The 27,667-nt window shown below is 47.4% G+C and overlaps 1 protein-coding gene across 8 annotated transcripts in view; it reads left to right on the top strand.

Annotated features, from left to right (window-relative positions):
* Positions 1-27,667, top strand: part of SYN2 (synapsin II) — a 442,912-nt gene that overhangs the window by 184,916 nt on the left and 230,329 nt on the right. The window contains exon 2 of one of the 8 annotated variants that reach the window (XM_073352283.1): positions 26,405-26,443. The exons of the other annotated variants lie outside the window; for them this stretch is intronic. Coding sequence (XP_073208384.1) covers positions 26,405-26,443 — 39 coding nt within the window. The remainder of the gene's footprint in view (positions 1-26,404; positions 26,444-27,667) is intronic. 8 annotated transcript variants of the gene reach the window in all.

Here is a 27,667-nt window from a genome sequence, read left to right as displayed (position 1 = left end):
CACTGTAAACATTTTGACTGAGGGACATTCAAAATCTCCAGTCACTTGTTGGTGAGTGGAGAAAGGAGTGAATCCAGCGACGAGACATAAAATGTAGGGCTGTCAATTAATCACAGTTAACTCACGTGATTAACTCAAAAAAATTAATTGCGATTAAAAAAATTAATCGTGATTAATTGCACTTACAACAATAGAATACCAATTGAAATTTATTAAATATTTTGGATGTTTTTCTACATTTTCAATATTGCTTTCAATTGCAACACAGAATACAAGATGCACAGTGCTCATTTTATATGATTATTTTTATTACAAATATATGCACTGTAAAATTGATAAACAAAAGAAATAATATTTTTCAGTTCACCTCATACAAGTACTGAAGTGCAGTCTCTTTATCATGAAAGTGTAACTTACAAACGCAGATTTGTTTTGTTTTGTTTTTGAGTGCAGTTATGTAACCAATGTAAAACTTTAGAGCCTACAAGTCCACTCAGTCCTACTTCTTATTCTGCCAATCGCTAAGACAAACAAGTTTCTTTACATTGACAGGAGATACTGCTGCCTGGTTCTTATTTACAGTATCAAGAGGACATGCTTCCATGCTGCTGATGCTCATTAAAAAAAATAATGCGTCAATTAAATTTGTGATGGTACTCCTTGAGAGGAGAATTGTATGTCTTCTGCTATGTTTTACCCACATTCTGCATATATTTCATGTTATAGCAGTCTCGGATGATGACCCAGCAGATGTTCATTTTAAGAACACTTTCACAGCAGATTTGACAAAACGCATGAGAGATTTCTAAAAATAGCTACAGCACTCGACCCAAGGTTTAAGATCTGAAGTGCTGTCCAAAATCTGAGAGGGACAAGGTGTGGAGCATGCTTTTAGAAGTCTTAAAAGACCAACATTCTAATGCAGAAACTACAGAACCCAAACCACCAAAAAAGAAAATCAACCTTCTGCTGGTGACATCTGACTCAGATGATGAAAATGAACATGCATCAGTCTGTACTGCTTTGGATCGTTATCAAGCAGAACCCATCATCAGCATGGAAGCATGTCCTATGGAATGGTGGTTGAAGCATGAAGGGACATATGAATCTTTAGTGCAAATGACATGTAAATATCTTGCAACACCAGCTACAACAGTGTCATGTGAACGCCTGTTCTCACTTTCAGGTGACATTGTAAACAAGAAGCGGGCAGCATTATCTCCTGCAAATATAAACAAACGTGTTTGTCTGAGCGATTGGCTGACCGAGAAGTAGGACTGAGTGGACTTGTAGGCGCTAAAGTTTTACATTGTTTTATTTTTGAATGCAGTTATTTTTTGTACATAATTCTACATTTTTAAGTTCAACTTTCATGATAGAGATTGCACTACAGTACTTGTATGATGTGAGTTAAAAATACATTTTTGTTTTTTTACAGTGCAAATATTTGTAATAAAATATAAATATAAAGTTAGCACTGTACATTTTATATTCTGTGTTGTAATTTAAATAAATATATTTGGAAATGTAGTAAACATCCAAAAATATTTAAAATAAATGGTATTCTATTGGCTTGATTAATTTTTTTAATCGCGTGATTAATCACGATTAATTTTTTTAATTGCTTGACAGCCCTAATAAAACGTTATAATACAATTTATACAGGTACAGGGAAACTTTCATGAAAATAGAACTCAAATGACATAATTAGAATATTTTTGAGCAGCTCTTTGTTATATACGATATTTCCATCAATATATGTCATTGGATTTAGCCTTTAAAAAAATTACTTTTTTTCAAACTAACAAATCTGTAAATAACTCAAATTGAAATGAAATGTGCAGGTCTCAAAAAGATGGTGTAAAATAAGTCTTAGAACTGACCCTCAGGATCAGATTACAATAAGAGACTGATTCTGGAGGCATTTCTATCTGATATCTTTGTTACTTCCAGAAATCTCTTCCGCGACAGTTGCTGTAATAAACTTTTTCAAATACACATTGTTGAGAGAGAGCTCTATGGGGTATCTTTGCAAATGAAAGCCTAATGATAAACTGCTTTCAAAAGTAGATTTCTTTCATTTGTAGGCATCTTTTATTATCCACCAATATAAAACAGACCTGTATGACCATGTAAAGGCTAAAATGTCCCTTCTTACAGCAGAAATCATCAGAGGGAGCAAAGATAGGTCAGACAGAGTTTGGGGAGCCAAAATAGGATCCATGGATCCTGAACATCTGGAAGTAAGCACATATCCAGAGCAGAATAGTTGATGCTTACACACATCGCCGCTGGTAGCCTGGTTTTATATTGTTTTTGTATCTGAAGCCTTTTTAAATCTGAAAGGTTCTAATGGATTTTGTTACCAATTTATATTATTTCACTGAAATAATAATTTATCCATTATCAAGGTGGACAATACTAGCCTCTCTTCTGCAGTTCATATTCCTTCAAGGTGAGATGCCTTTACCAGCAAGGTGCCTTTACCAGTTATGATGTTCTTGGCCACTGGGGTCATGTTCTTACCTGCAGGGCCCCATCAATAAGAAGTTTGGGGGAAGATTTGGAAGGAATATTGATGGCTCCCAAGCCAGGAGAAATGCCTTGATGCTTTAATTATATCTCACATATTTTTATTTGGGAATTCCATCTTCTAGTAAATCTAAATATTTTTATCCTGGGGCTCAGATAATAACTAAATGAGAATGATGCGCTTTGCCATATCAGATTTGACTAGTGGTCTAAATAGTCCAGTATCCTTTTTCTGACAGTAGTCATTACCAGATCCAGCATTGCCATCTCTTGCAATTTTGTTGTGATTTGGGCTTTGTTTGGTATCTTTTCATAAAGCCCTAATTCCTGGAGGGATGTGGTTACATGAGAATCTCAGCTTTTTATTTTGTTTGTTGAAAAACTTGAAAATAGGAATCATAAAGGCTCAAAATCAAGAAAGTAAATAAAAGAAATCCAAAATATATTACTTTTAAAATCTCGTGGGTTTTTGGGGCCTGACTCATGATTAAGGCTAAGATTTGGTCACGGTTATTTTTGGTAAAAGTCATGGACAGGTCAAGGGCAATAAACAAAAATTCACGGCCCCATGACCTGTCCATGACTTGTACTATAAATACCCATTACTAAATCTTGGGAGTTTGGGGGGGCACAGATGCTGTTCTGGAGGGGGTTCTGGGGTGCTGGTTGGTGCTGGGGGGGCTTGGGGTGCTTGCTGGTGCTGGTGGGGTGCCTCTGGGGACCCACTGGTGCTTGGGGTGGAGGGGAAGCTGGGGTGCCTGCTGGCGCTGTGAGGGGCTCTGGGGCACCTGCTGGTGCTCGGGATAGGGGGTGGCCCGGGACCGCCGCCGTGCTGATGGGGGTGGCCCAGGACCCCCACCACTGTTGGCAGTGGGCAGCCCAGGACCACTGCTGCTGGCAGGAGAAGACGGGGGGCTGATGCGGCTGACCCCGGGGCCACCCGAGGAGCTCGGGCAGCCCTGGGGTCAGTCACACCTGCCAGGTGCAGAAGTCACATAGGTCCTGAAAAGTCACAGAATCGGTGACTTCCGTGATCTCCATGACAGACTCTCAGCCTTGTTCATGATATTTGCGCCTTTGGGACAGCATCTGCAGATGCTTTAGTGGAAGGTTCAAGAAACCCTTCTAACGGACAATTATGGAATAACTAGGGAAAGTTTCTTCCTATCCTCCATCACTTTGAGGTTGGTTTATACCCAGAAGCATCTGGGATCATATCCTGACAAAAATGCCAGTGTTTTCAATCCGATTTAATGTAACTGTGGGTGTTCTCATTATGCATGTAAATGAGGAATCCTTTTTGAATTCTACTAAGCTCTTGGCCTTACCATTTTATTGATACGCTCAAAGAAAATCAGAGACACATAACTGTCCATTATTATCCATGTCACATCATATTGATCTAGGTGTTTTCAGTTTTATTTTGAATGATAATTTCAGTCATGTTACATGCTACTGAAGTGAGGCTCACTGTTCTGTAAAAACACACTCGACCATAGTGCCATCTTTAAAGACAGGTACATTTGCTATCCTACCCACCAATCCTCCTTTGGAATAGATGGTTTTAAGGAAATATTGCTAAATGGGGGTCTCTGACTAAATAAGGGTGGCTTCTAACCTAAAATATATAGTATGATGAGAGTGTTTGTGCATGATGGAATTACTCTTGGCATGCAAGAAAATTCCCTCCTTGTTTCTACAAACAGGTTGGGAATATTGTGAAGTTCATATTGTACAGTTTGTACAGTCAAGTTACTCACTCGCACTAGTTTTCACTGATTGCTATGGAATTACTGCTGATTTATATTGATGTAAGTGAGAGATGAATTGGGTCCTTGAAGTTTGCTGTGAGTGCAGTTTAGTGAGGTTCTGCTGTATCATTCTTTCTGGGGGGAGGGTTTCCCCATATTCTATGGACAGTGAAGAAGAGGAGCTGCCTGGTCTCTAGATTGGTAATCTAGGGGAGTGTGTGAATTGCATTCTGTGATGGGGTGATGAGCACTTGGTATCAACTTGAAATATTGATTCTGTGGTATTAGTTGAATGTGCTCTTGGATTGCCATTAGAACTTGAAAGTCTCATTAGGAAATAAATGGAATATACTCATGAGACCCACTGCCATTATTAATACCTGACAGCCATTTTCTTCCTTTTGCTGCATGGTACAGAGTGCAGTTGAATTGTGGTAAATCTTCAGAACTATTGTCAGAATGGGAGGATCTGCATTGGTATAGAAATATTCATCCCCTTCCATCCATGCTTAGAGGGCTCTGTCCACTAAAGGTACTGTGCTGGTACTCAGCTTATCCATGGGCAAACCGTGGGAAGAGTTGGGAACAGCTGCTCAGCGTGGCAAAATCCCCCTTATATTTCTTGTAATTTATGTGTTGTTCAGCATAATAAATTTCTGTTGCTGGGATTTGCTGTAACTCCTCCCCCACAGCTCTTCTACACCATAGAGGGGATAAGCATGTGGGAAAGAAGGTGTCAAAGTCTCGTCAACCTACCCCTGCTGAACGCTCACCAGGCTGTTATGTTTAGACCCACATGCTGGGCAGTACTTATAAGCTTCTCTTAGTCACTGGGTAGGCTGCACCCTCTGGCACACTTCCTGGGCACAGACTGTGTTTGTGCTACCCATTCAGGAAGTGATACCCTGCATTCCAGCTGCCTTGGGTACCCAGGACCAATGCTAACCCTCTCCCCCACCCCCATGACACCCTAGTAATTTAGGCATACCCCTTCCCAGAGCACTACACTTGTGGATACTCCAGTTTATGGTTTAACATTTGAGGGACACATGATAGTTGAAGTAAATAGGCCCAAACTTTACTTTAGACAGCATTAGAGAGATTCAGAACAAGGCAAAAGAATAAACCCCTCTATGTCGTTCACTGCCTCAGTTTCCTCACCACTTCTGGGCATTCATTGGGATTTGGGTTACTGTCCTAGACCAGGGTTCCAGGTCCTCTCTGTGACAGCACTACTGCAAGTCCGGAATCTCTTATTATGGAGGCCTCTCTTGTTATAATTATGGAGTCTCCTTTCTGACCCCTGCACCCAGCTTCATATAGCATTGGCTGGTCACACAGTCAAAAGGTGTCCCCTTGTTCAGAAAACTTGCCCCTTTGAGTTCTTTTGTGAGTCTCTTCTCAACTTCTCATACTTTGTCTTTCTAAATCCCTCTTCTAAAACTTTTGTCTCTTTGTTCCCTTCTGGAGATTTTCCACTACTTAAACCCTAGTCCTCTCCAGACAACCTGGAGCAAACTGGTTTCACTAGGATGCAGCCATCCCATTGTTCTGTTCAGGCAATATCTATTCAAGCGTTCATGGGCTTTAATGACTGTCCTATTTAGAAAGATCATAAGCTTGTCTCTCTCACCAACTGACGTTGGTCCAGTAAATATTACCTCCCCTACCTTGACTCTCTCTGAGTCAGACACTCAGGCGTCGTTCCCTGTCTCCTTAGACAAGAATATGAAGCAAAAACAGTAAAGATGATCATAAGAGCTTAGACATGTAGAGAGTTCATAATCTCAAACAGGATTAATAAATTGTATGTAAACAGATTCCCAAATCATCATAGAAGAGTTAGTGGAGCAGAAGTTAGTGTGATAAGGTAGGAATGGGAGCCAGGGTTCAGCAATGAAGAATGCCAGCAATTCATAGGGTCTTTTCTGTGGAAGCGCGTGCTCTCTCTCTCTCTCTCCCTCTCTCTCTCTCTGGGAGGAGGGACAGATTTGAGGGATGTTGTTAAGATGCAGCCACAGATTTGTCCTCCCTTTCCTTTTGACCTGCAATGAGGAAGACTTAGCTCTTTCTAAGACTTGGAAATTAAGTGGTTTTGCTTAAGCTCTGAGTTGGTTCCTGGGGTGCATGGGAATTGTCTGAACTAAATAGTACTGTTCCGGTGCATCCAGTCCTGTGTGGTTAGGACTTTCTCAACAAATCTATGGACCTTGAATTTTTCCCACCCAATATCACAAATGTAGCCAAGCTGCAAATTCAGAGTTAGGGAGGGGTTCTTTTGGCATATATCAGCTTGCACCCATATTTTAGTTTATGAAAGGCTGTGTTACTGGTTGCACTGTCAGGCCTTTCTCATATAAATTTGGTTTTAATATAAAATACAATGGGCAAACCTCTCAGAAATAAAATATTAACATATTTTAGCCCTTCCTCTTCTCTTAGATGTCTTGACAAACAAAGTAGGGAAATTTATAACAACTCTTGTAAGTTCTAATATCCTCCTGTTAATAGTTTATAAACGTGTATGATTTAATGCAAAGGTTACTTTGACAGTAGCCACTTTAAAACTTATTTTAAACCATTGGAAAATACTTTTTTTTTTATAATGAGTGGTTGAATTGGTTACTTATATCTGCAGATATGAAAAAGTGGATAAGGTAAGAAATCACTAACTAAGTGATTTCATGCTTGGCTACTATTCAAGGAATCTAAAGCTGATTAAATTGGCATTTATTGTAATGGGTGCCTCTGCTGTTCGGTGTGTGTTATGTAACTGATCATTTACTACTTTTTAATCCTATAATGAATTGTATTTTGAATGTATTTGTTGTGGGTACAGTATTATGAATTTTGACTCCATGCAAATATAATGAAATATTACTTTTCAATTGACTAAATTGAAAACAAAAGACTATTGCAAATGTAGTTTTTTATACCTGAATTAAATATTTTGTATATATAACAATGTATTCAGATTTTCTTTAATTTCAAGTCCATAGTAGCAGAATTCTAATATATATAAATACAAGAGCTAGTATTATTAAATAGAACAACAATTAGGACTCAAATTCAGAATGCGCCTCTTCTGTTTGTTCCAGTTTTGAATATGTGTGATGATCAGTGTTGCAGTTTAAAGTAACACAAATCACCAGTATTAAATCTTTCAGTTATTTTGAGTTATTCTATTGTTTCTTTGACATTTCCATAACTGTTGTAAAAACTGATATTTTTTCATAAATAAAATCTATTGAACTTTGGAAACTGTTAGTTTGTCTGCAATAAAAGCTTAAGCAGCAGGTGGCACTCATTGATCAAAATATGCTAAGCTTGAACTTTCACTGGGCTTGTTCTGTGTAGTCAGTAAAGCCTAAAAATCTCCATAATTATTTAATATGTGTATGTATCATTACATTCAAATAATGAAAATTGTTGCTTCTCTTTTTTTCTTTTTGAAGCAGTCAAAATGAACAGTCTAGTGAAGTATAACAAAACGGGCAAAGAGATTAAAGAACCTGAAAATGTTTGCAGTTTTATCGGTATAAGTGTTACCGGGGAAAATGGACAGCATTTCAAATATGTCTGTAAAAATAAGAAAGGATAGACATAAATTTATGAAATTATTAAAATCTGCATCCACCAGAGTTGCGGTTGCCTAAATCCAGCTCTGCTTACACCCTAAATATTAAGAAAAGTGTTCCCATTCTCAGCTGGTTAGTACACATTATCACAATACATCATTACAAAATACTTAGAGCTGACAGCCAGAAATGTGTGGAAGAGAAATTCATGAATTATCTAAAAATAATAGTGTGCATTCTGACAACAAAAGCTGTGCTTAGAAGGAAGCCAAAATTGTGAGACTAATGAAGTAAAATGACTAAACAAGAATGACTGTTGGCCTGATCCTGTGAAATACTGAGTACCTTCCACTATTGATTTCAGAGTATATTGGGGGCATTCAGCACCTCACAGGAATGGCCCTCTAATTAGAGAGGGGAGAATTGAGGGTGGTTGCTACACCAAGACCGTGGATGGTCTGGGCCTGGTCTCATTTTATCTGAACCACTAATGTTTGGGTTTTCAGTGTGGGACATTTCTTATAAAGTTCTGTTGTTTGTGTAGTTCCACAGGTGTGCATGGCACTTTACAGGGAAATATAGGCACAGTCCACACTCGAGAAATGTTTACAATCTGAGGACCAGAGTGTGACCCCCTTATTTTATATTGGCAAGCAGTGAGTCATATTACTTAGATGGTAAGCATCTTGGGGCAAGGACCATGTTTTTGTTCTGTGTGTGTACAATGCCTAGCACAATGGGGTTCTGGGCTAGGGCTCATTGGTGCTATGGTAATATTATGGTAATATTACTAATAATCATATGTAGTCCCATTGACTTCAGTGGATCTGTTCATGTCAGTAACTTTAAGTCATTTTAAGTAAGGGGCTCACAGCCTAGCCCTAAATGGTACCAGGTTTAGGCCACCTCTGCTTAAAGCTGAATTTTAGGGGTTAAATATTCATCATCTACAAAAGGTAATAATTTGTTAATGTTAGGTATATGATTTGGGCCCAATTGCCTCACTGTGCAGGCCACTCCCATTTAGGGAATAGGAAATTACTCCATCCATGGCTGGGACTAGATGCTTTGCTGTGCTTTCTGCCCTATCTCCCGCCCCAACTCCCTCTGAATAGCTAAGCCAAAAAAGGCCAGCCAGTCGGCATAGCTGCTTCTTCCCCCCACTGAGAGTTGGCTCCCAGGATGACTGCTCTGCTCGCCCATCCCTAAAACTAGCCCTAGACATATCAAACTAGACATATAATAAATGACAATCCTCGCCCCATTGATCTTACCATCTAAAAGAATGCGGTTTCCTCCTAACAACAGTGTCGGGAAACTTGGCTTGCAAAACCTCTGGATCCTATGAGAGCCATAACACCAGAGTAATTATATGGAGACACTGGACCTCTGCACTGATTCCCAATTCCCTCGGTCCCCGCAGCTGTGCTGGAAGCGCTTTTCATCAGTCACTTCCTCCAGAGTCCCTCTGTAGAAGGCTGCACTTCATGTAAAGTACAATAATGCCAGTAAGATGAGCATACACTTATACACTGGGTAGTGATGCCGCACAAAATGGATGTCTCTCAACTTCAGCTCCTGGCTACCTCCTACCAGAATGTGGAACCTCTTGGAAAGGTCCCTGTCCCAAACAGCTTACAATCTAGGTATAAGACAAGAGTCAACAGCTGGATACAGACAGACAAACAGGAGTTCAAGGAAACAATGAGACAGTATTGGTCAGTCTGATAGGCTGTGGTTTCGATATACCAGCAGTCAAACCGTTGTCAAGTGTTTTATAGGCATGTGGTTGGTTTAGTACCTCATCGACCCCTTAAGTCAGGGGGGTGGGAGGTAACCCCACCTCTCTACACCTACGTCCGTTTTCTAAACTTCCCCCCCACCCTGGTAGTCAGCAGTGTGGCCCAATGGCCATGGTCATTCTACTGCCTCTTCCCGAGTGGGGTAATGCGGCCTAGCAGCTGGAGTCCATTCAATGTGTCCCTAAGGCAGTGCAGTCCAATGGCCAGAGTCCACCTAATTCTCCTCTAGTGGGCTAATGTGGCCTAGCGGCCAGAGTCAATACAGCCACCTTTGGAAGCAAAGCAGGGTGACCTACTGGCTGGTGCATGGGGGCTGTCACAGGGGGGTGGCAGCCCCCGACAAGGGGGCCCGGGCCCCCCCGACTCCACCAGGCCCTGACCCAGGGCCCTGACAGCGGTGGAGCGGTCCACCACGAGGTCAGTGAGGAATCCTACCAAAACACGCTACCCTCATAAGGATGGAAGGTACCACTCCCTCACCTTACCTGGGTCACTTCCTACTGGCTGTCCTGCAGCAGTGGTCCATATGGTATTGGGGTCTCCAGGCTCCTCAGCACCAGACACTCCTTGGGGTTCTGATAGCCGCAGGCCTCTGGTCCAGGTTTCTGGCTCTTCAGCTCTCGTAGGTAAGGGCTGTAATGGCTCCTGGTCTGGAGCCCCTGCTGAGTCAACTTCCTCCTTGGCAATTAGCCTTGACTGAGCAGCTCTGCAGGCTTTTATCCCTGACTTTCAGTTGGAGCATGCCCAGCAGAGCCTCAGGGTTGGGGCTTCCTCTGCTAGGAGGGAAGGATTAACCCCCTCCATACCAGTGCGGGGCCGATCCGCCCTGTCACACACCCTCCCCCTTAAAACGGTCGCTGGGGCTTCCACAGAACCTCCCTCCTCCCTGTCCTCCCACCCGGGAGAAAAAGTCTGCATTTTCATGGGCCCTACCTGGCCTATGCAGCACTTGAAAGGAATAGGGCTGGAGGCACAGGTACCACTTCATGATTCGGGCTTTGGTCTCTTTTATGCTGTTGATTCAGCGAAGCGGGGCATGATCAGTCACTAAGAAGTGGTTCCCCAATAAGTAGTACTGCAACATGTCTACTGCCCGTTTAACTGCAAGGGCCTCCCATTTTATTGTGGAGTAGTGGGTCTCGCATGGGAACAGCTTCCGGCTGAGATACAAAATGGGGTGTTCCTCCCCCCCCACCTCTTGTGACAATACGGCTCCTATTCCTACTCCTGACACGTTGGTCTGGAGAGTGAAGGGCTTCGTAAAGTCGGGTTGGGCCAAGACAGGCTTCCTGGTCAGTTGTTCTTGCAGCGAGTGGAAAGCGTTCTTGCACGTTTTGTCCATTGGACCTTTTGGAGCTGTGTTTTCTTTGTTAGGTTTGTCAGGGGGGCGGCGAGTGTCGAAAAATTGGGGACAAACTGCTGATAATATCCCACCAGCCCTAAGAACTGCCATACTTGCCTTTTGGTTTTAGGGGTGGGATAGTTTCTTAAAGCCTGTACTTTGTCTATCATGGGGTGTAATTTCCCCCAACCCTACTGTATAGCCTAGATAAGTCACTTCTCGTTGCCCTAAATGGCACTTGGCTGGATTTGCCGTGAGGCCTATGTCACCCAGAGCCTGTAGTACCTGGGTTAGATGCTGGATATGGTCTTCCCAGCTGGCACTATAGATGACGATGTCATAGGTGTATGCTGCGGCATACGAACTGTGGGGGCTCAGTATGTGGTTGATAAGCCAATAGAATGTAGCCGCCGCCCCATGTAAACTGAAAGACCTCATTGTAAATTGGAAGAGGCAGAACGGCATGGGAAAGCCCATCTTCTTTTGTGAGGTAGGTGTCAGGGGGATTTGCCAGTACCCCGTGGTCAAGTCTAGGGTGGAGATAAATTCTGCATGTTCTAGTTTTTCCAGCAGCTCATCCACCCATGGCATGGGGTAGGCATTAAAGTGGGAGATGGCATTCACTTTGCAGAAATCGATGCAAAACCTGACCGAGCTATCCGGCTTGGGGACCAATACTATGGGACTCTGCCACTCACTCTTTGATTTTTTCACTACTCCCCTTAAAACATCGATTTCAACGTTTTCTGCATGGTCTCCCACATCTTGGGGAGTGGGCGGTGGTTTTTCTTCACCTTGTGGCCGGGGAAGGTGGCGATGTGGTGACTGGTGTCAAGGTTCCTTCCCCACTCTGAACTCTAGGGTACAGATGTGGGGATCTGCATGAAAACCTCCTAAGCTAATTTTTACCAGTTTAGGTTAAAACTTCCCCAAGGCACAAACTATTTTCCTTTTTCCCTTGGACTTTATTGCTGCCACCACCAAGCATCTAACAGATATATAACCGGGAAAGAGCCCGCTTGGAAACGTCTTTCCCCCCCAAAATCCTCCCAAACCCTACACCTACTTTCCTGGGGAAGGCTTGATAAAAATCCTCACCAATTTGCATAGGTGAACACAGACCCAAACCTTTGGATCTTAAGAACAATGAAAAAGCAATCAGGTTCTTAAAAGAACAGTTTTAATAGAAGAAAAGGTAAAAGAATCACCTCTGTAAAATCAGGATGGTAAATACCTTACAGGGTAATTAGATTCAAAACATAGAGAATCCCTCTAGGCAAAACCTTAAGTTACAAAAAGACACAAAAACAGGAGTATCCATTCCATTCAGCACAGCTATTTTATCAGCCATTTAAACAAAACAGAATCTAACGCATATCTAGCTAGATTACTTACAAAGTTCTAAGACTCCGTTCCTGTTCTGTTCCTGGCAAAAGCATCACACACACACAGACAGAGCCTTTGTTTCTCCCCCTGCTCCAGCTTTGAAAGTATCTTGTCTCCTCATTGATTATTTTGGTCAGGTGGCAGCGAGGTTATCCTAGCTTCTTAACCCTTTACAGGAGAAAGGGTTTTTCCTCTGGCCAGCAGGGAATTTAAAGGTGTTTACCCTTCCCTTTATATTTATGACAACTGGTCACCGTGGTCTTTCCTGGCTGGGTGCATAATACCATGGGGGAACCTGACAACCCTGCCGTAGGGTTGAGCTCCCGGCCAATTGCTGTGGACCCCGGCTCCTCTGACTTGCTGGCCAATGGCTCTAGTTCGGGTTCAGGGGGGTTCGGGCGATCATGAAGCCCTCTCGGTCCTTTTATGCTTTAAGAAGGTTTGCATGGTACACTTGGGTGTCCCTTTGTTGTTCGACACCCGGACCTCGTAGTTGATGGGCCCCACCCGCCGGACCACCTCAAATAGGCCCTGCCATTTGGCCAATAGTTTAAACTCCGAGGAAGGCAATAACAGGAGGACTTGGTCCCCAGGCTCGAAGCTCCTTATCTTCGTCCCCTGGTTGTACTGGCTCTCTTTGCTGCATTGTGCCTGCAACAGGTTCTCCCTGGCCAGGGTGCCCAGTTCCCAAAGCCACTCCCTCAAATGGAGGATATACTGGATCGAGCCACTGACCCAGGTCTCCTGTTTCTCCCAGGTTTCTCTCAAGAGGTCTAAGATTCCCCGGGGTCCTCTTCCACCAAGGAGCTTGAATGGGGAGAACCCGGTGGAAGCTTGTGGCACCTCCCATACGGTGAAGAGGAGTGCGGGAAGTAACTTGTCCCACTGGCAGGAGTCATCCCCCATGAATTTTCATAACATCGCCTTCAATGTCCCATTAAAACGTTTCACCAGCCCGTCCATCTCGGGATGGTAGACTAAAGTCTTGGGGACACAAATGTTCAACAAACGGCATAGCTCTGCCATCAATTTGTAGGTCACATTAGTCCTCTGGTCCGTTAATATCTCTCATGGCAAGTGCACACGGGAAAATATTTGCAAGGGCTCGTTGGCGATGACTGGAGCCGTGGCTGTCTGTAATGGCATTGCTTCAGGGTACCATGTCGCATAGTTGTCCACGACCAGGATGTATCTATGACCCAAGCTGCTCTTTTCCAGGAGTCCCACCAGGTTGAGGCCAATCCGCTCGAAAGGGGTGCCAATCACTGGTAAAGGTACCATAGGGGCCCTTGGTATCCCCTTTGGGCTGGACTTCTGGCACTTGGGGCAAGAGGCACAGTAATCCAGGACCTCTTGATGTATACTCGGCTAGAAGAACTGTTGGGCCACCCTTAGTAGAGTCTTTTCTCTCCCAAGTGTCCCACCCAGAGGACTGCATGGGCCAGGTGAAGTAGTCCTCTTTGGAACCTCCACGGGACCAACCATTGGTGCAACTCTGCTTTCGTCTCTGGCTCTTGGACCACTCGATAAAGCAAGTCCTTGTGGATCTCAAAGTGTGGGCCTTGGGGTCTGTGCTATAGAGGATAGGTCCCCACCGCCACCCCTGGACACAGCTCGCTGCCTGCTCCCAGGCTCAGGTAAGGCTGGGGTCCCCCCTCTGTTTATCCAGGAAATATCCATCAGTATCTAGCCATCCAGGCTCTTCCCCTGTTGGACTGTTGGTGGGGACTAGACTTTCATCAACTACTTTAGGGTCTCCCGATGTCCCCTCCAAGGGGTCCTGTGACCCGGTTTGGCCTAACAACCCATGTCTTCTGGGGCAGACTCTCCCCTTCTTCACAAGCCGTCCGCTCCATCCCAGTATAAGATCGGCGAAACCCGGCCAGTCATGCCCCAGAATCACTAGGGATGCTAATTTAGGGGCCACCCCAAAAGGGCACTGCCCTTCCTGTTGGGCTGCCTCCAGTTGCACCCAAATGGTGGGGTAAGATTTCACGTCCCCATGTATACATTGCAGCCATATTGGTGCTCCGGTGGTGTGAGAGTGCTCTACGAGTCCAGAGCGGATGAGTCTGGCTGCACCCCAAGTACACCAATGCCACACTTGGAGTTCCCTCCACTCTTACCGGGATCATGATCTGTGGTGGCCCATCCCTCCGGGCTTCTCGATCCGCCACCAGGACCTACCCATAATTAGAGTCCATGTAGGGGCACTCTCTCCTGAAGTGTTCCATTTGTCTGCACTGGTAGCATCGGTTCCAGTTCCCCTCCATGGGTGGGGTGCTTTGTGGTAGGTTTGGTGCCCCCGACGATTCCTCCTGGCTCTGAGACAGGTGCACCTCTGAGAGACCCTGTGTCCTGGGGGTCATCGGGGACCTCATCTGGCATACAATCGGGGGTTTCCCTGTCCTGTCTTACGCATCCCTCCATCTGGGGGTCAGTCTCCCCCTCCGGAGCTTAGGACCCGCTCGCTCCTCCTGCTCGGCCACCATGTAGTCTTAGGCAAGGGACATAGCCTCGTTGAGGGTCTTCGGGCAGTGTCGCTGCACCACCTTCTTCCCCCTGGCGGGCAGGATCTGAAGGAACTGCTCCAGAGCCACGGCCTCGGCCACTTGGCAGCTGGTCAAGCATTCCAGCTCTAGCCACCTCCAACAGAAGTCGCAGACCCGCTGCGCTACTGCATGCGGTCTGGCCCCCGGCGGATATTTCTCTCAGTGGAGCTTCTGCAGGTACGTCTCCAGGTTGATGCCCATCTGGTCTAGGATGGTGGCCTTAACCTTCTCATATTGCAGCGCCTCCTGTGGGTCAAGATTGTGATAAGCGGCCTGAGCCAGCCCCATTAAGTATGGGGCTAGAATAGTGGCAGCTACCTGCCCAAAAATCACCAAGAAGGCCTTGGGGTCGTCCCCAGGTCCCATCTTTGTAAGACGCACCGGTAATCCCCCAAGGCCATCCCCCGGCCTCCCTCCAGCCGGGGTGCGAGAAGGACTTGGTGCCGTCCTCAACATGGCCACCACCTTTTGGAAGAGCTGGTCTTGATTTACTTGCTGCTGGGCGGCCAATTCCCAAATCAGCTGTTGCTGAGATTCTTGTTGCTTGCCTTCTGCAGTTGCTGTTGGGTAGCCAGCTGCTGTAGCAGCTGTGATTGTTGTTGTGCAGCTTGTTGCTACTGATTTTCTAGCAGCCATTTCAGAAGCTCCATCTCCATCCTGTAAGTGTGGGTCCTTCTGTCAGGCCCTGGTCTGTGCCCACGTTCTCCACAACATGTGGTGGATTTAGTACCTTGTCGACTCCTTAGGTCATGGGGGTGGGAGGTAACCCGCCTCTCTACACCTACATCCATTTTCTAAACCCCCGCCCCCAATAGTCAGCATTGTGTGGCCCAATGGCCAGGGTCCATCTACTGCCTCTTCCTGAGCGGGGTAGCACGGCCTAGTGGCCGGAGTCCATTCAGTGTGCCCCTAGGCGGCCCAATGGCGAGGGTCCACCTAATTCCCTTTTCCCTAATGGGGTAGCACAGCCAGAGTCCATTCAATGTGCCCCTAAGGCAGTGCGGCCCAATGGCCAGAGTCCGCTTAATTCTCCTCCTCTAGTGAGCAAGCACGGCCTAGTGGCCGAAGTCAATATAGCCACCTTTCGAGGCAAAGCAGGGTGGCCTAGTGGCTGGTGCCTGGGGGCTGTCACAAGGGGGTGGCAGCCCCCGGTAGGGGGGCCTGGGCCCAACCAACTCCACCAGGACCCGACCCAGGGCCCTGACAGTGGTGGAGTGGTCTGCCACGGGGTCAGCGGGGAATCCTACCAAAACACGCTGCCCTCGTAAGGGTGGGAGGTACCACTCCCTCACCCTCCCTGGGTCACTTCCTACCAGCTCTCCTGCAGCAGTGGTCCATATGGTACTGGAGTCTCCAGGCTCCTCAGCACTAGACACTCCTTGGGTTTCCGATAGCAGCAGGCCTCTGGCTCTTCAGCTCTCGTAGGTAAGGGCTGTGTGACAGGTTTTGGTCGGTCCTCCGAGCCCCTAGGAGCGATGGAGGGCTATGGTCTCACTGGCAGGCCTCAGCCACACCTTCTGGGCATTGGGGAATTAGCGGGGAAGGTGTGCCGGCACGAGTCGGCAGCGTGCCCCTCAGGCAGGGGAGCGCCGGCACGAGTCGGCAGCGTGCCCCTCAGGCAGGGGAGCGCCGGCACGAGTCGGCAGCGTGCCCCTCAGGCAGGGGAGCGCCGGCACGAGTCGGCAGCGTGCCCCTCAGGCAGGGGAGCGCCGGCACGAGTCGGCAGCGCGCCCCTCAGGCAGGGGACCGGGGTAGGGGAACATAGGCCCACCCAACTCCACTGCGTTCCAGCCCACGGCCTTGACAGTGGCGGGAGGCAAAAGTCCTGCCTCTGGGTCAGCGGGGCCTTCCGCACCCGCTGACCAAACACACCCACCCCACGGTGCAGTTTGGCCCCTGGGCTACTTCCTACCTGGTCTCTCAGGCGGGTCGCTCCGGTTCCTCCATCTCGTCCGGGTATTCCGCTTTGGGCCACTCCCGTTCCCCCTCTGTATCGGACTCATGTGGGCCTGGGCTGCAGTCAGGCCCCTCCAGGTCCTCTGGGTATTCAGCGGCTGGCAGTCCTGGTTGCCACAGGCCTTCCTCCCGGTCAGGCCCAGAGCTTCACCTGGGTCATCAGCAGGATCGCGAGGAAGCAGCCAGCAGCCTGTGTCTGTCTCCCTCCCTGGCGCTTCCTTCACTGGGCAGAGAGTCCCGTCCTTTGTACTTCTTGTCCCACCCTTCCCCTTCCAGGGATTGGCGGAAGCTTGGTCTGGCCCCGCCCACTCAGGCTGAGAGGGTGACTCTTTACCCTCTGGTTCGGAGGGGAGCCACGCTGGCTCCCTACATACCCCACCCCTCAAAATCCAGCTTCTGATCTTCAGAGCTGGCGTCCTCACCTTCTCCGAGGCGGGATAGGAAATCCGCATTGGCATTGTCTCGTCCTGCCCGATGGTGAATCGTGAAGGCATAGGGCTGCAGAGCGAGATACCATCGCATCAGCCTGGCATTATTATCCTTCATCTTATTAAGCCACTTCAGGGGTGCGTGGTCCGTAACCAGTATAAAGGGGCCCCGAGGAGGTAGTAGCAGAGAGCATCGACTGCCCACTTAACGGCTAGGGCCTCTTTCTCCACGACGGAGTCGTTCCGTTGTCTGCGTAACAGCTTCCGACTGAGGTAAACAATCGGGTGTTCCTCCTCGTCCACCTCCTGTGAGAGGACCGCCCCAAGCCCAACGCCTGAGGCATCTGTCTGGACAATAAAGTCACGATGAAAGTCAGGGCTGAAGAGTATTGGATCGCTACACAGCCGTTCTTTGATAGTTCGAAAGGCCGTCTCGCACTCGTTGGACCAATTCACCCGGCGGGGGCTGTCCTTGGTCAAGAGCTCCGTTAGCGAGGCCGTAATGCTTGCAAAGTGGGGTACAAACCGCCGGTAATAACCAGCTAAGCCCCAAAATTGATGTACTTGCCTCTTCGTGGTCAGCACCGGACATTCCTGGAATACTTGGACCTTCCCAATGAGGGGGCGGACCTGTCCCCGGCCCAGGGTGTACCCCAGGTAAGTGGTTTCCTCCTGCCCGATTCGGCATTTTTTTGGGTTGGCCGTAAGCCCGGCTGCACGGAGGTCCCGGAGGACTGCCACTACTTGGTTAAGATGTTCCTCCCAGTTATTGCCATAGATGACCACATCGTCCAGGTAGGCCGCCGCATGTTTCGTGTGTGGTTGCAACACCCAGTCCATCAAATGCTGGAAGGTTGCCGGGGCCCCATGTAGGCCGAAAGGCATCCGGGTGAAATGGTATAACCCTGAAGGGGTGGCAAACGCGATCTTCTCCTTGGACCTGGGATCCAAGGGGATCTGCCAGTACCCTTTGGTGAGATCTAAAGTGGTGATATAACAGGCCTCCCCGAGCCGGTCGAGGAGCTCATCGACGCGGGGCATTGGATAGGCATCAAATTTTGAGATGGCGTTTACCCTCCGGAAGTCAATGCAAAACCGCCGGCTCCCATCGGGCTTCGGTACGAGGACGACAGGGCTCCGCCAATCGCTCTGGGAGGGCTCAATAACACCCAGCTCCAACATCGCCTGAACTTTCCCCTCTACGGCTTCCCGCATTCGCCTAGGCAATGGCCGGGTTGTCTCTGGGACCACCACCCCGGGTTCCGTCTGGATCACATGGTAGGTGAGCGTAGTCCGCCCTAGTTTCGTGGTGAACGTCTTGGGGAATGCCCTCACTAAGCAGAGTGCCTGTTCTCGCTGCTCAACGGTGAGTGTCTCTGCTAGCTGGGGTTCACCATTATCCGACTCCTCGGGTGGTTGGGGCCCCAGTTCTGTTTCGGGGGGATATGGGACCACTAGGAGCCCTTCCCGGTCCTGCCAAGGTTTTAACAGGTTTACATGATAAATCTGCTTTTCCTTACGGCGACCAGGTTGCCGAATCTCATAGGTTACTGGCCCTACCTGGCAGAGGACCTCATACGGTCCCTGCCAGCGGGCAAAAAGCTTTGATTCCTCCAAGGGGAGCAGGAGGAGTACTCGGTCCCCTGGCCCGAATGATCGAGCCTGGGCGCCCCAGTGCTGCTCCTGGGCTCTTTGGGCGGTGTTTAAGTTCTCCCTCGCGAGCTCGCCTGCCCGCGCCAGCCGCCCCTGCAGTTGTAAGACACATTGCAAGAGACCCTGTGTTGCGGACGGGTTGTGTTCCCAAGTCTCCCTCAAGAGTTCCAACGCCCTGTGGGGTCGCCGCCCATAGAGGAGCTCAAACGGGGAGAACTTCGTGGACGCCTGTGGGACTTCTCGAATCGCCAGTAGTAAAGGAGGGAGCAGCTGGTCCCACTGGCGGAGGTCCTGGGTGGGGAAATGCCGCAACATTCCCTTCAGGGTCCGGTTAAACTGCTCGACCAATCCGTCAGTCTGGGGATGGTAGACCGAGGTCTGCAATTTCTTAATCCCCAATAGGGCACATACCTGGCGGAACAGCTTAGACGTGAAGTTGGTCCCTTGATCAGTGAGTATATCCCGTGAGAGGCCCATCCTTGCGAAGATCTTCACGAGTTCCACAGCGATAGTGCGGGCAGTGATACTTCTTCACGGGATGGCCTCCGGGAAGCGGGTGGTGTAGTCCATCAGGACGAGGATGTATTGATGGCCCGCCTTGCTTTTTGGGAAAGGCCCGACCAGGTCCATTGCTACCCGCTCAAATGGCACACCTACGACTGGTAACGGGACGAGGGGGGCCTTCCATACCCCGGCCGGGGCTGCATGTTGGCAGTCTGGGCACGACGCACAATACTCTTTAACCTCACGGTGGACGCCGGGCCAGAAGAACCTGGCCAGGACCCTGGCCACAGTTTTCTCCTGCCCTAAATGGCCGGCAGCTGGGATGTCATGTGCAAGCTTCAGGACAGCCTGACGATGGATGCGAGGGACCATGAGTTGGGTCCGGACCTCTTGGGTCTGGGGGTCTCGGTCAAGGCGGTAGAGCCGCTCGTGGTTGAGTTCAAACGTGGGCCATTGAGTGGTGCGCTGGGCCTCCACGACCTCACCATCCACCCAGGTCAGCTGCTCATAGGCAAACCGGAGCGTAGGATCCTCCCTTTGATCTCGGCTGAAGTCCACCAGGTCAGGAGGGGGACCCGCCATTTCCAGGCCATCCTGCTCGGGGGTGGGGCCTGGGTCAGCTCCAGGGTCAGAGCTCAAGTCAGGTCCTGTCTTCTTCTCAGGCGGGGCTCCCTTGAACGCCTCTTTGGTAGGTAGGGATTGGAGCACCTCGACGAAGCCTGGCCAGTCACAGCCCAGGATCGCTGGATAGGCAAGGGATGATGCCACCGCCACATTCATTAACTGAGTTACTCCATGCACCGTGATGGGGACCCGCACCATGGGGTATGATTTTACGTCTCCGTGGATGCACTGAATCCGCACTTCCCCGACGATCCGCTTAGTGTCGGAGAAGAGCGCCTGGCGGACAAGGGTCTGCCCACAGCCCAAATCGACTAGACCCACCACGGGAACCCCGGCAACTTCCATGGGAGCTGTCAGTTTGGCCACGGAGGGCAGACGGGCCCATTGCTCCCCGGCGCACACCAGGCCAAAGTTGCAGTCCATTGCAGAACAGCCCCGTTGCAGATGCCCATACTCGCCACATTGGAAACAATGTCCTACCTCTGGGCGCGCCGGCCGCGTGGGGGCACCAGTGGGGCCGCAGAGTGGGCTCGGGCCTGGTGGTTGGGTTAAGTGTCCAGGGCTGGAGAGTGGTGTTGACTCGGGCTGTCGGGAAAACTCGGTCCTGCCGCCTTCTGGTCGTCTGGTACGGTGGGGCGTGTTGGTCTGGGAGGTGGGCCCCCTCCGTTCAAGTTTCTGTGCCTTGGGTCCAGGGTTTGGGGGGCGGGCGGCCGGTCCTATTGGGGCCTCAGTCTCGAGAAAGTCCTCCATGAGCGCGACAGCCGTGCTCAGACTTTGTGGCCGGTGCCGTAACACCCAAGCCCTCCCCTGGGGTGGGAGGATGTGCACGAATTGTTCGAGGATGACCTGTTCCGTCACCTCAGCTGTGGCTCGACGCTCGGGTTGGAGCCATCGGGTACCCGCGTCCTTCGGTTCCTGGGCCACCGGGGTCTGGCGCCCGGTGGGTAGACGTTTTCCCGAAACCATCGCCGAAAGGTTTCTGGGGTAATGTCGAAGGCATCCAAGATAGCTGCTTTCACTCGAGCATAAATGTGAGCCTCGTCGTCTGGGAGCCCACAATAAGCCTTCTGGGCTAGCCCTGTCAGATATGGGGCGAGGAGTGTCGCCCATTGGTCAGGCGCCCAACCAGCCACTGAGGCAACCCGCTCGAAGGTCACTAGGTAGGCTTCTGGGTCATCCTCAGGCCTCATCTTGGCCAGACGAATCGGTGGGGCGGGAGGGGGCGGGGTGGCTGCCCGCTCCAGTTGAGCACCACTATGGCCCGGCCACAGGGTTGCAAGCAGCTGGAAGCACTGGGTTTGTTGTTCCTGGTGCTGGGCCCCCAGGGTTTGAAGCAACTGCTGCTGGTGGGCACCCAGCTGCTGCACGAATTGGTGCTGTTGCTGTTGCTGGCTTTCACCCAGGAACTTGATAAGCCTTTCCATCTCCATCTTTCCAGTAGGGGAGCTTCAGAGGCGCCCTCGCACTAACCCCTTTCGGCAGGGATTGAGATCGCCTGCCCGCATTCTCCACCACTTGTGACAGGTTTCGGTCAGTCCTCCGAGCCCCTAGGGGTGATGTAGGGCTATGGTCTCACCGGCAGGCCTCAGCCACACCTTCCGGGCATTGGAGAATTAGCGGGGAAGGTGTGCCGGCCGGAATCTGTAGCACGCCCCTCAGGCGGGGGAGCGCCGGCACAAGTCAGCAGCGCGCCCCTCAGGCAGGGGACCGGGGTAGGGGAACGCAGGCCCACCCAACTCCACTGCGTTCCAACCCAGGGCCCTGACAGTGGCGGGAGGCGAAAGTCCCGCCACTGGGTCAGCGGGGCTGTCCGCGCCCGCTGACCAAACACACCCACCCCACGGTGCAGTTCGGCCTCTGGGCTACTTCCTACCCGGTCTCTCAGGCGGGTCGCTCCGGTCCCTCCATCTCGTCCGGGTATTCCACTGCGGGCAGCTCAGGTCCCTCCATCTTGTCCGAATATTCCGCTGCGGGCCACTCCCGCTCCCCCTCTGTATCGGACTCACGCGGGCCCGAGCTGCAGTCAGGCCCCTCCAGGTCCTCTGGGTATTCAGCGGCTGGCAGTCCTGGTTGCCACAGGCCTTCCTCCCAGTCAGGCTCCTCCTTGCCCAGGGCTTCGCCTAGGTCATCAGCAGTATCACGAGGGAGCAGCCTGTGTCTGTCTCCCTCCCTGGCGCTTCCTTCACTGGGCAGAGGGCCCCGCCCTTTGTACTTCCTGTCCCACCCTTCCCCTTCCAGAGATTGGCGGAAGCTTGGTCTGGCCCCGCCCACTCAGGCTGAGAGGGTGGCTCTTAACCCTCTGGTTCGGAGGGGAGCCACCCTGGCTCCCTACAGGCTGTAACAGCTCCTGGGCTGGAGCCTCTGCCGAGTGTCCTTCCTCCTCAGCAGTCAGCCCTGACTGAGCAGCTCTGCAGGCTTTTTGTGGGGAACTCCTCCCAAGGATGTGGGGCAGCAGGGAGAGATTACACTACACTACTTGTATGAGATTAATTGAAAAATACTGTTATCTTTTGTTTATCTTTTTTCACAGTGAAAATATTTGTAATAAAAATAATGATGTCAAGTGATCACAGTACACTTTGTATTCTGTGTTGTAATTGAAACCAATACATCTGAAAATGTAGAAAAATATCCAAAATATTTATAATAAATTTAAATTGGTATTCTATTATCGTTTAATAGAACAATTAAAACTTTGATTAATCATGACTATTTTTTTAAAATCTAGTTGATTTGTTTTGCGTTAATCACATGCATTAACTGTGATTAATTGACAGCCTGAGTTGGAACAAAATGTTCTGACTTTTTTGACCTTTTTTTTCTGGCTGAAACTATTTGCTGAATTCACAAATAGTTTCGGTCATTCCATAACTGCATTTTTGGGCCAATAAACTATTTGTCTGAAAATTTTTTCCCAGTTCTACCAGATAGCACTATCCCCACACTGCCTCAACGAGGGAGCTTCACACCATATGTATCAAAGCTGCTGTGTACAAAAGAAGGAATATAGACAACAGCAACAAGGGAAAAGGGACCCCACTCCATGCAGCATGCTTCCCTGTAGAGAGTGGCAAAAGGAATGCAGAAAAATGAGGTGGAGTCACAATGAGATGTGCAGAAATTAATACTATCAAGGCCATTTTCTAACGTGGAGCTCCTGTGTGCCCAGAATTACTGATATACTGTGTTTCTGGTGGTGGTTGTATTTTGAGTATGCTGATGAAGTAGGATTGCAAGGGGTTAGTAGACTTTATCATGATAGAGCATGCCTCCTCCTCCGAAGCAAGTTTGTGAATAGATGCATGTCTCTGAAGCTTGCTTTTCCATAATAATGAGTAATAGCTTTAGATTGGGTTTTTGGTCTGCTGTGCCCTGCCTTTCCGCAATGTGGATTGTGCCTTTCTTTGAGGGAATGGTACATTGAGGGCATGTCTACACTTATCTCCAGAGCAATTGATCCAGCAGGGTTCAATTTATCACGTCTAGTGAAAATGCGATAAATAGACCGCCGAGCGCTCTCCCGTCGACTCCAGTACTCTATCGGAGCGAGAAGCGTAGGTGGAGTCAACGGGGGAGCGTCAGCTGTCGACCTACCACAGTGAAGACACCGCAGTAGATAGCTCTAAGTATGTCGACTTCAGCTACACATTTTTTATAGCTGAAGTTGCTTAACTTAGACAAACTTAGCTCCCAGTGTAGACCAGGCCCTAAGTTCACATCCAACTTTCTAATGCATCTCAAAGTCTTATTTACATTAGAAGCCCATAGAAACTGCACGTCTGAAAATGATTTAAGGGTATTCTTTTTCACTGATGTCAGTTAAAACAAGAAAGAAATAAAGAAATAAAAAGGGAAAACATTAATATTACAGGTAATTTAGTCTATCCCAATACCAGTGCAGAATTATTCCCTTATGTATATTTGCTAGTGCTGTGCATTAAAGTACGTTTTTTTAAAAAGCTTTAAAACAGCATTATCATGTAAAATATTTTCAAGATGTGATTTAAGTAAAAAAGTGGGTGACACTCTGAAGTATATTTAATGCATGTGTCAAGTAAAATAAATTAAATATTTTGCTACTGAGACAATTTTTTCACTGTCTAAATACAGGTGGTGATGATGATTATTGCATTTATCCCAAAGGATCCAAAAGCATTGTATATATGCTATGAACCACCCCTAAGACCGAATCCTGCAAACACTTAGGCACATTCTTAATGTTACGATTGTAATAATATTGTCTAATAACATTGTCAGTAGTAGTCCTGTTGGCTTCAACTAGCTCTGTGGTGTGCAGTGGCACATACCACTCTTCAAAATAGTGGAGGGAGTGGGTGCTAATAAAGTATTCGTACAGCTTGTTTAAAGACATTGGAAGTAAGAAAAATGAAATTACAGGTCTTTATTTAGTAACAGTTGACTTGGTTTAGAAATTACTTTCTTCAGCTGATATACATTTATTTCTACAGAAGGGGGCAGCAAAAACTTAGGACAGCATCTACTGTACTTCATTGTGTTGTACTTTCACAAAGACACTGCCAGCTGTACTAAACCTACTAAGGTTCCTAAACAGATGAGTTAGTACAGACCATGATTTCTGAGAAGAGAAATATGAGGAGAAAAGGATCAGCACAAGATAGTCTTCAGTTTAAGATTATTAAATATACATTTCTACAGTTACAGCAGCACAATAGAAAAATGAAGTAAATTTTGATAGGCAAGGATTGTTTCGTACCGTATGTTTGTACATTGCCTAACACAATGGAGCATTGACCTCACCGTGGCCTCTAGGCCCTGTTATAATACAATTAATTAATAATAGAGCAGTGAGAGGTTCAAAACATTATGGGGGAACTTGATGATGTATTGGTAATGGGATATATAGAGATATCCTTTCACCTCTGAGTCACTCTTGCAAATCTTGCACCTTTGCATTGCCCAAAGGAGAGAATTTCAGTCTCCGGTATATTTTATGAATCTCAACTCTGCAGAAAAATATACAAAAAGGAAAACATTCCATGTGTCTGTGTAAATGTTGTAGTATTTCATCAGTTGTATCAGACTTTATGGATAATGCATATTAGAACAAAATCATTTTGGAAGAGACTTGTACTTAGATTGTTGTAAGATCTTTGTGGCCTGGACTGTCCTTTTGTTCTGTGTTTGTATAGAGCATAGCACCATAGGGGCCTGGTCCATGACTGGGGCTCCTAGCCACTACTGAAACAATAATAATTAATAAATTTAACATGAGGCCAAATCCTAAAGTCCTTAGTGAGGCAGAACTCTCATTGACTCAAGCAGGGAACTCAGAATTTGGCCCATGATTAGGATTATGCAAATATCAAATACTTTGGGGGTAATGTTATGAGTAAAATGAAAGGAATCTTGAAAACAGTGTGTAAAAGCTATCCCTGACCTTCATGTGTTTGATAATGTGCCCGCTACATTCAACCTATTGAGATCACAAAACATGGTTACAATTAGTGTTAACAATTGTGAGTAAGTTCTATGTTTAAGAGGCTGAAGGGTTCCCTTCACTGTGGCAGGATACAAAGTAGGAGAGGATAGCATGGTCTCAGAGTGCTAAATTAAGGTGATAAGCTTGATGACAGATGAAATCATTTTAGTGGTTTCATGGATAAAAAGTCATAGAATTATAAAATACAGATGAAAGAGCTGTTCAGTCATCTAGCACTTAGTATTCCTTCTGTTACTGTTCAGTAGGAGCTTTGACTTCAATGGAGCATGACCATCCATCTAGCAACGAAGAGTATTTCCTATTTTTTCTATTGTTTTTGTGGAGTTTAGTCTCCGGAGATGGGGCTTGTACCACATCTCTTGCAAGACTATACCACAGTCCCAACTCACTGAACTGCCTGGACAAGTGCAAGTCCTCCTTCAAGATAATGCTTATGAGAAATTAATTACATAAATGTGTTAATTCATTGTTGTAAGCATCAAGGTAGAAGTCCATCCTGTTTATCCCTCTCCTCTACCCTTTATATGTGGCTTGTTGTCTTGGATCCTATTTGGTACCTGGTTCTCTGTGGGCATGTTCCTGAAGATGGTGTGGGTCTGGGTGGACACAAGGGTATCCCACACTGAGCCATTTGTAGGGCTGGGCCCTGAGATTGTAAACACCTCGTGGCAGGGACTGTATCATTCCCTTTATGTGAACGGTGCCTAATATATTGTTGGTATGTCTGAGGGCAGAACTTAAACATGTGTGGTGATTGATGCTTTTTTTAGTAGAAGGGGAATTCTGAAAGCAGTTTCTTAAATTATCTATACAGGTACAATAAAAGCACGAGACCAAGTCAAGAAGTAAAACGGTGTGTATTGCATCATTTCTGTATAAAGAACCCTACTGCTATCAGCTGAGACCTCCCATCTTTAAAGAACAATCCTGAAAATGACACTTTCCAAAACACTCCATTTGTCATTCATTATCTAGGGCCCTTGTGTACTAACTACATTATTGAATAATACAGCATGTTAATGATGCAACACTCATAGGAGCTCTAAGTTCATGGATGAAACAGAAGATATCAGTACATGAAATTACATCCTTCCAGACAAAGTTAAAATGTAAAAACGTCAAAACTTAAATGAGCCTGCATGTACCTCACCGTTTTTCACTGATGGAATTTATTTTTTTTTCTCCTTTCATATACTTTCTATTTTGGCTGCTGGGCTCTGGATTTATTAGACCTTTTGGCAACATTTACAATTGTAGTATTACACAATTTTGTCTTGTATATTTGGCTTGATATTTTTCTGCATTAAAGTTGTGATTTTTAAAAATATTATTATAATAAAGAGTGCAAATGCTTTTATGAGCCTGTCCACAGAAAAGTGTAAAAGTTGTTAGCTTTAATGAGTCTAACAGACTTGGAAAAGATTGTAATATGCTGCGTCAAGTATGAGGTCTTCTAGTGGTGAGGGAACGAACGCTTAAAGAAATACTTTCATTTATCATTTGTGCAGAAAAACAGAAATTACAGAATGACTATAAATCTTGTACAGGAGTAATGGGCTAATGGTAAATATTATGTAATCTGAGGTGTGGGATTTTGAGACATTAACAGGAAGGCAGGCTGTTTGGTCATGAAAGAGCACTTGTTTCACCTTACAAAACATCCCTTGAAAAAATATTGTGACACTTGCAGCATCCTGTGCACTCCTGTGCCCAGTTTTTCATATATATATTAAGAAAGTAGGTGGGCAAGATTAGCAACCCAGAGCGCAGGAGAAAGCAACAACAGTACTTTTTCAAATTGTATATTTCAATCCCAAAGTAGATTTGGAGTGGTTGATCCACAAAGATGGAACACTGAAGACAATCAGGTGGGTAAAAAGGAGGCTTTCCAGGTTGCTGCAGGGGCTAAAATGGCCCTCAGTGTGAGCAGTCCGGACTCTAGGTGCTATGGCTAGTCCAGCTCTCACTTCAACTCACATCTGCCTGTCCCTTCCCCTAGCATGCTCCCTATACTAGGACTTAAAAGAGGGCTCTGGATAAAGCTGGCCCCGGGGCTCCCTTCCTCAGCAGTCACCCC

Source organism: Lepidochelys kempii, chromosome 7, assembly GCF_965140265.1.
Source record: "Lepidochelys kempii isolate rLepKem1 chromosome 7, rLepKem1.hap2, whole genome shotgun sequence".
Taxonomy (NCBI): domain Eukaryota; kingdom Metazoa; phylum Chordata; order Testudines; family Cheloniidae; genus Lepidochelys; species Lepidochelys kempii.
The sequence above is the reverse complement of the archived record's forward strand: the minus strand, read 5'-3'. Positions and strand labels throughout refer to the sequence as shown.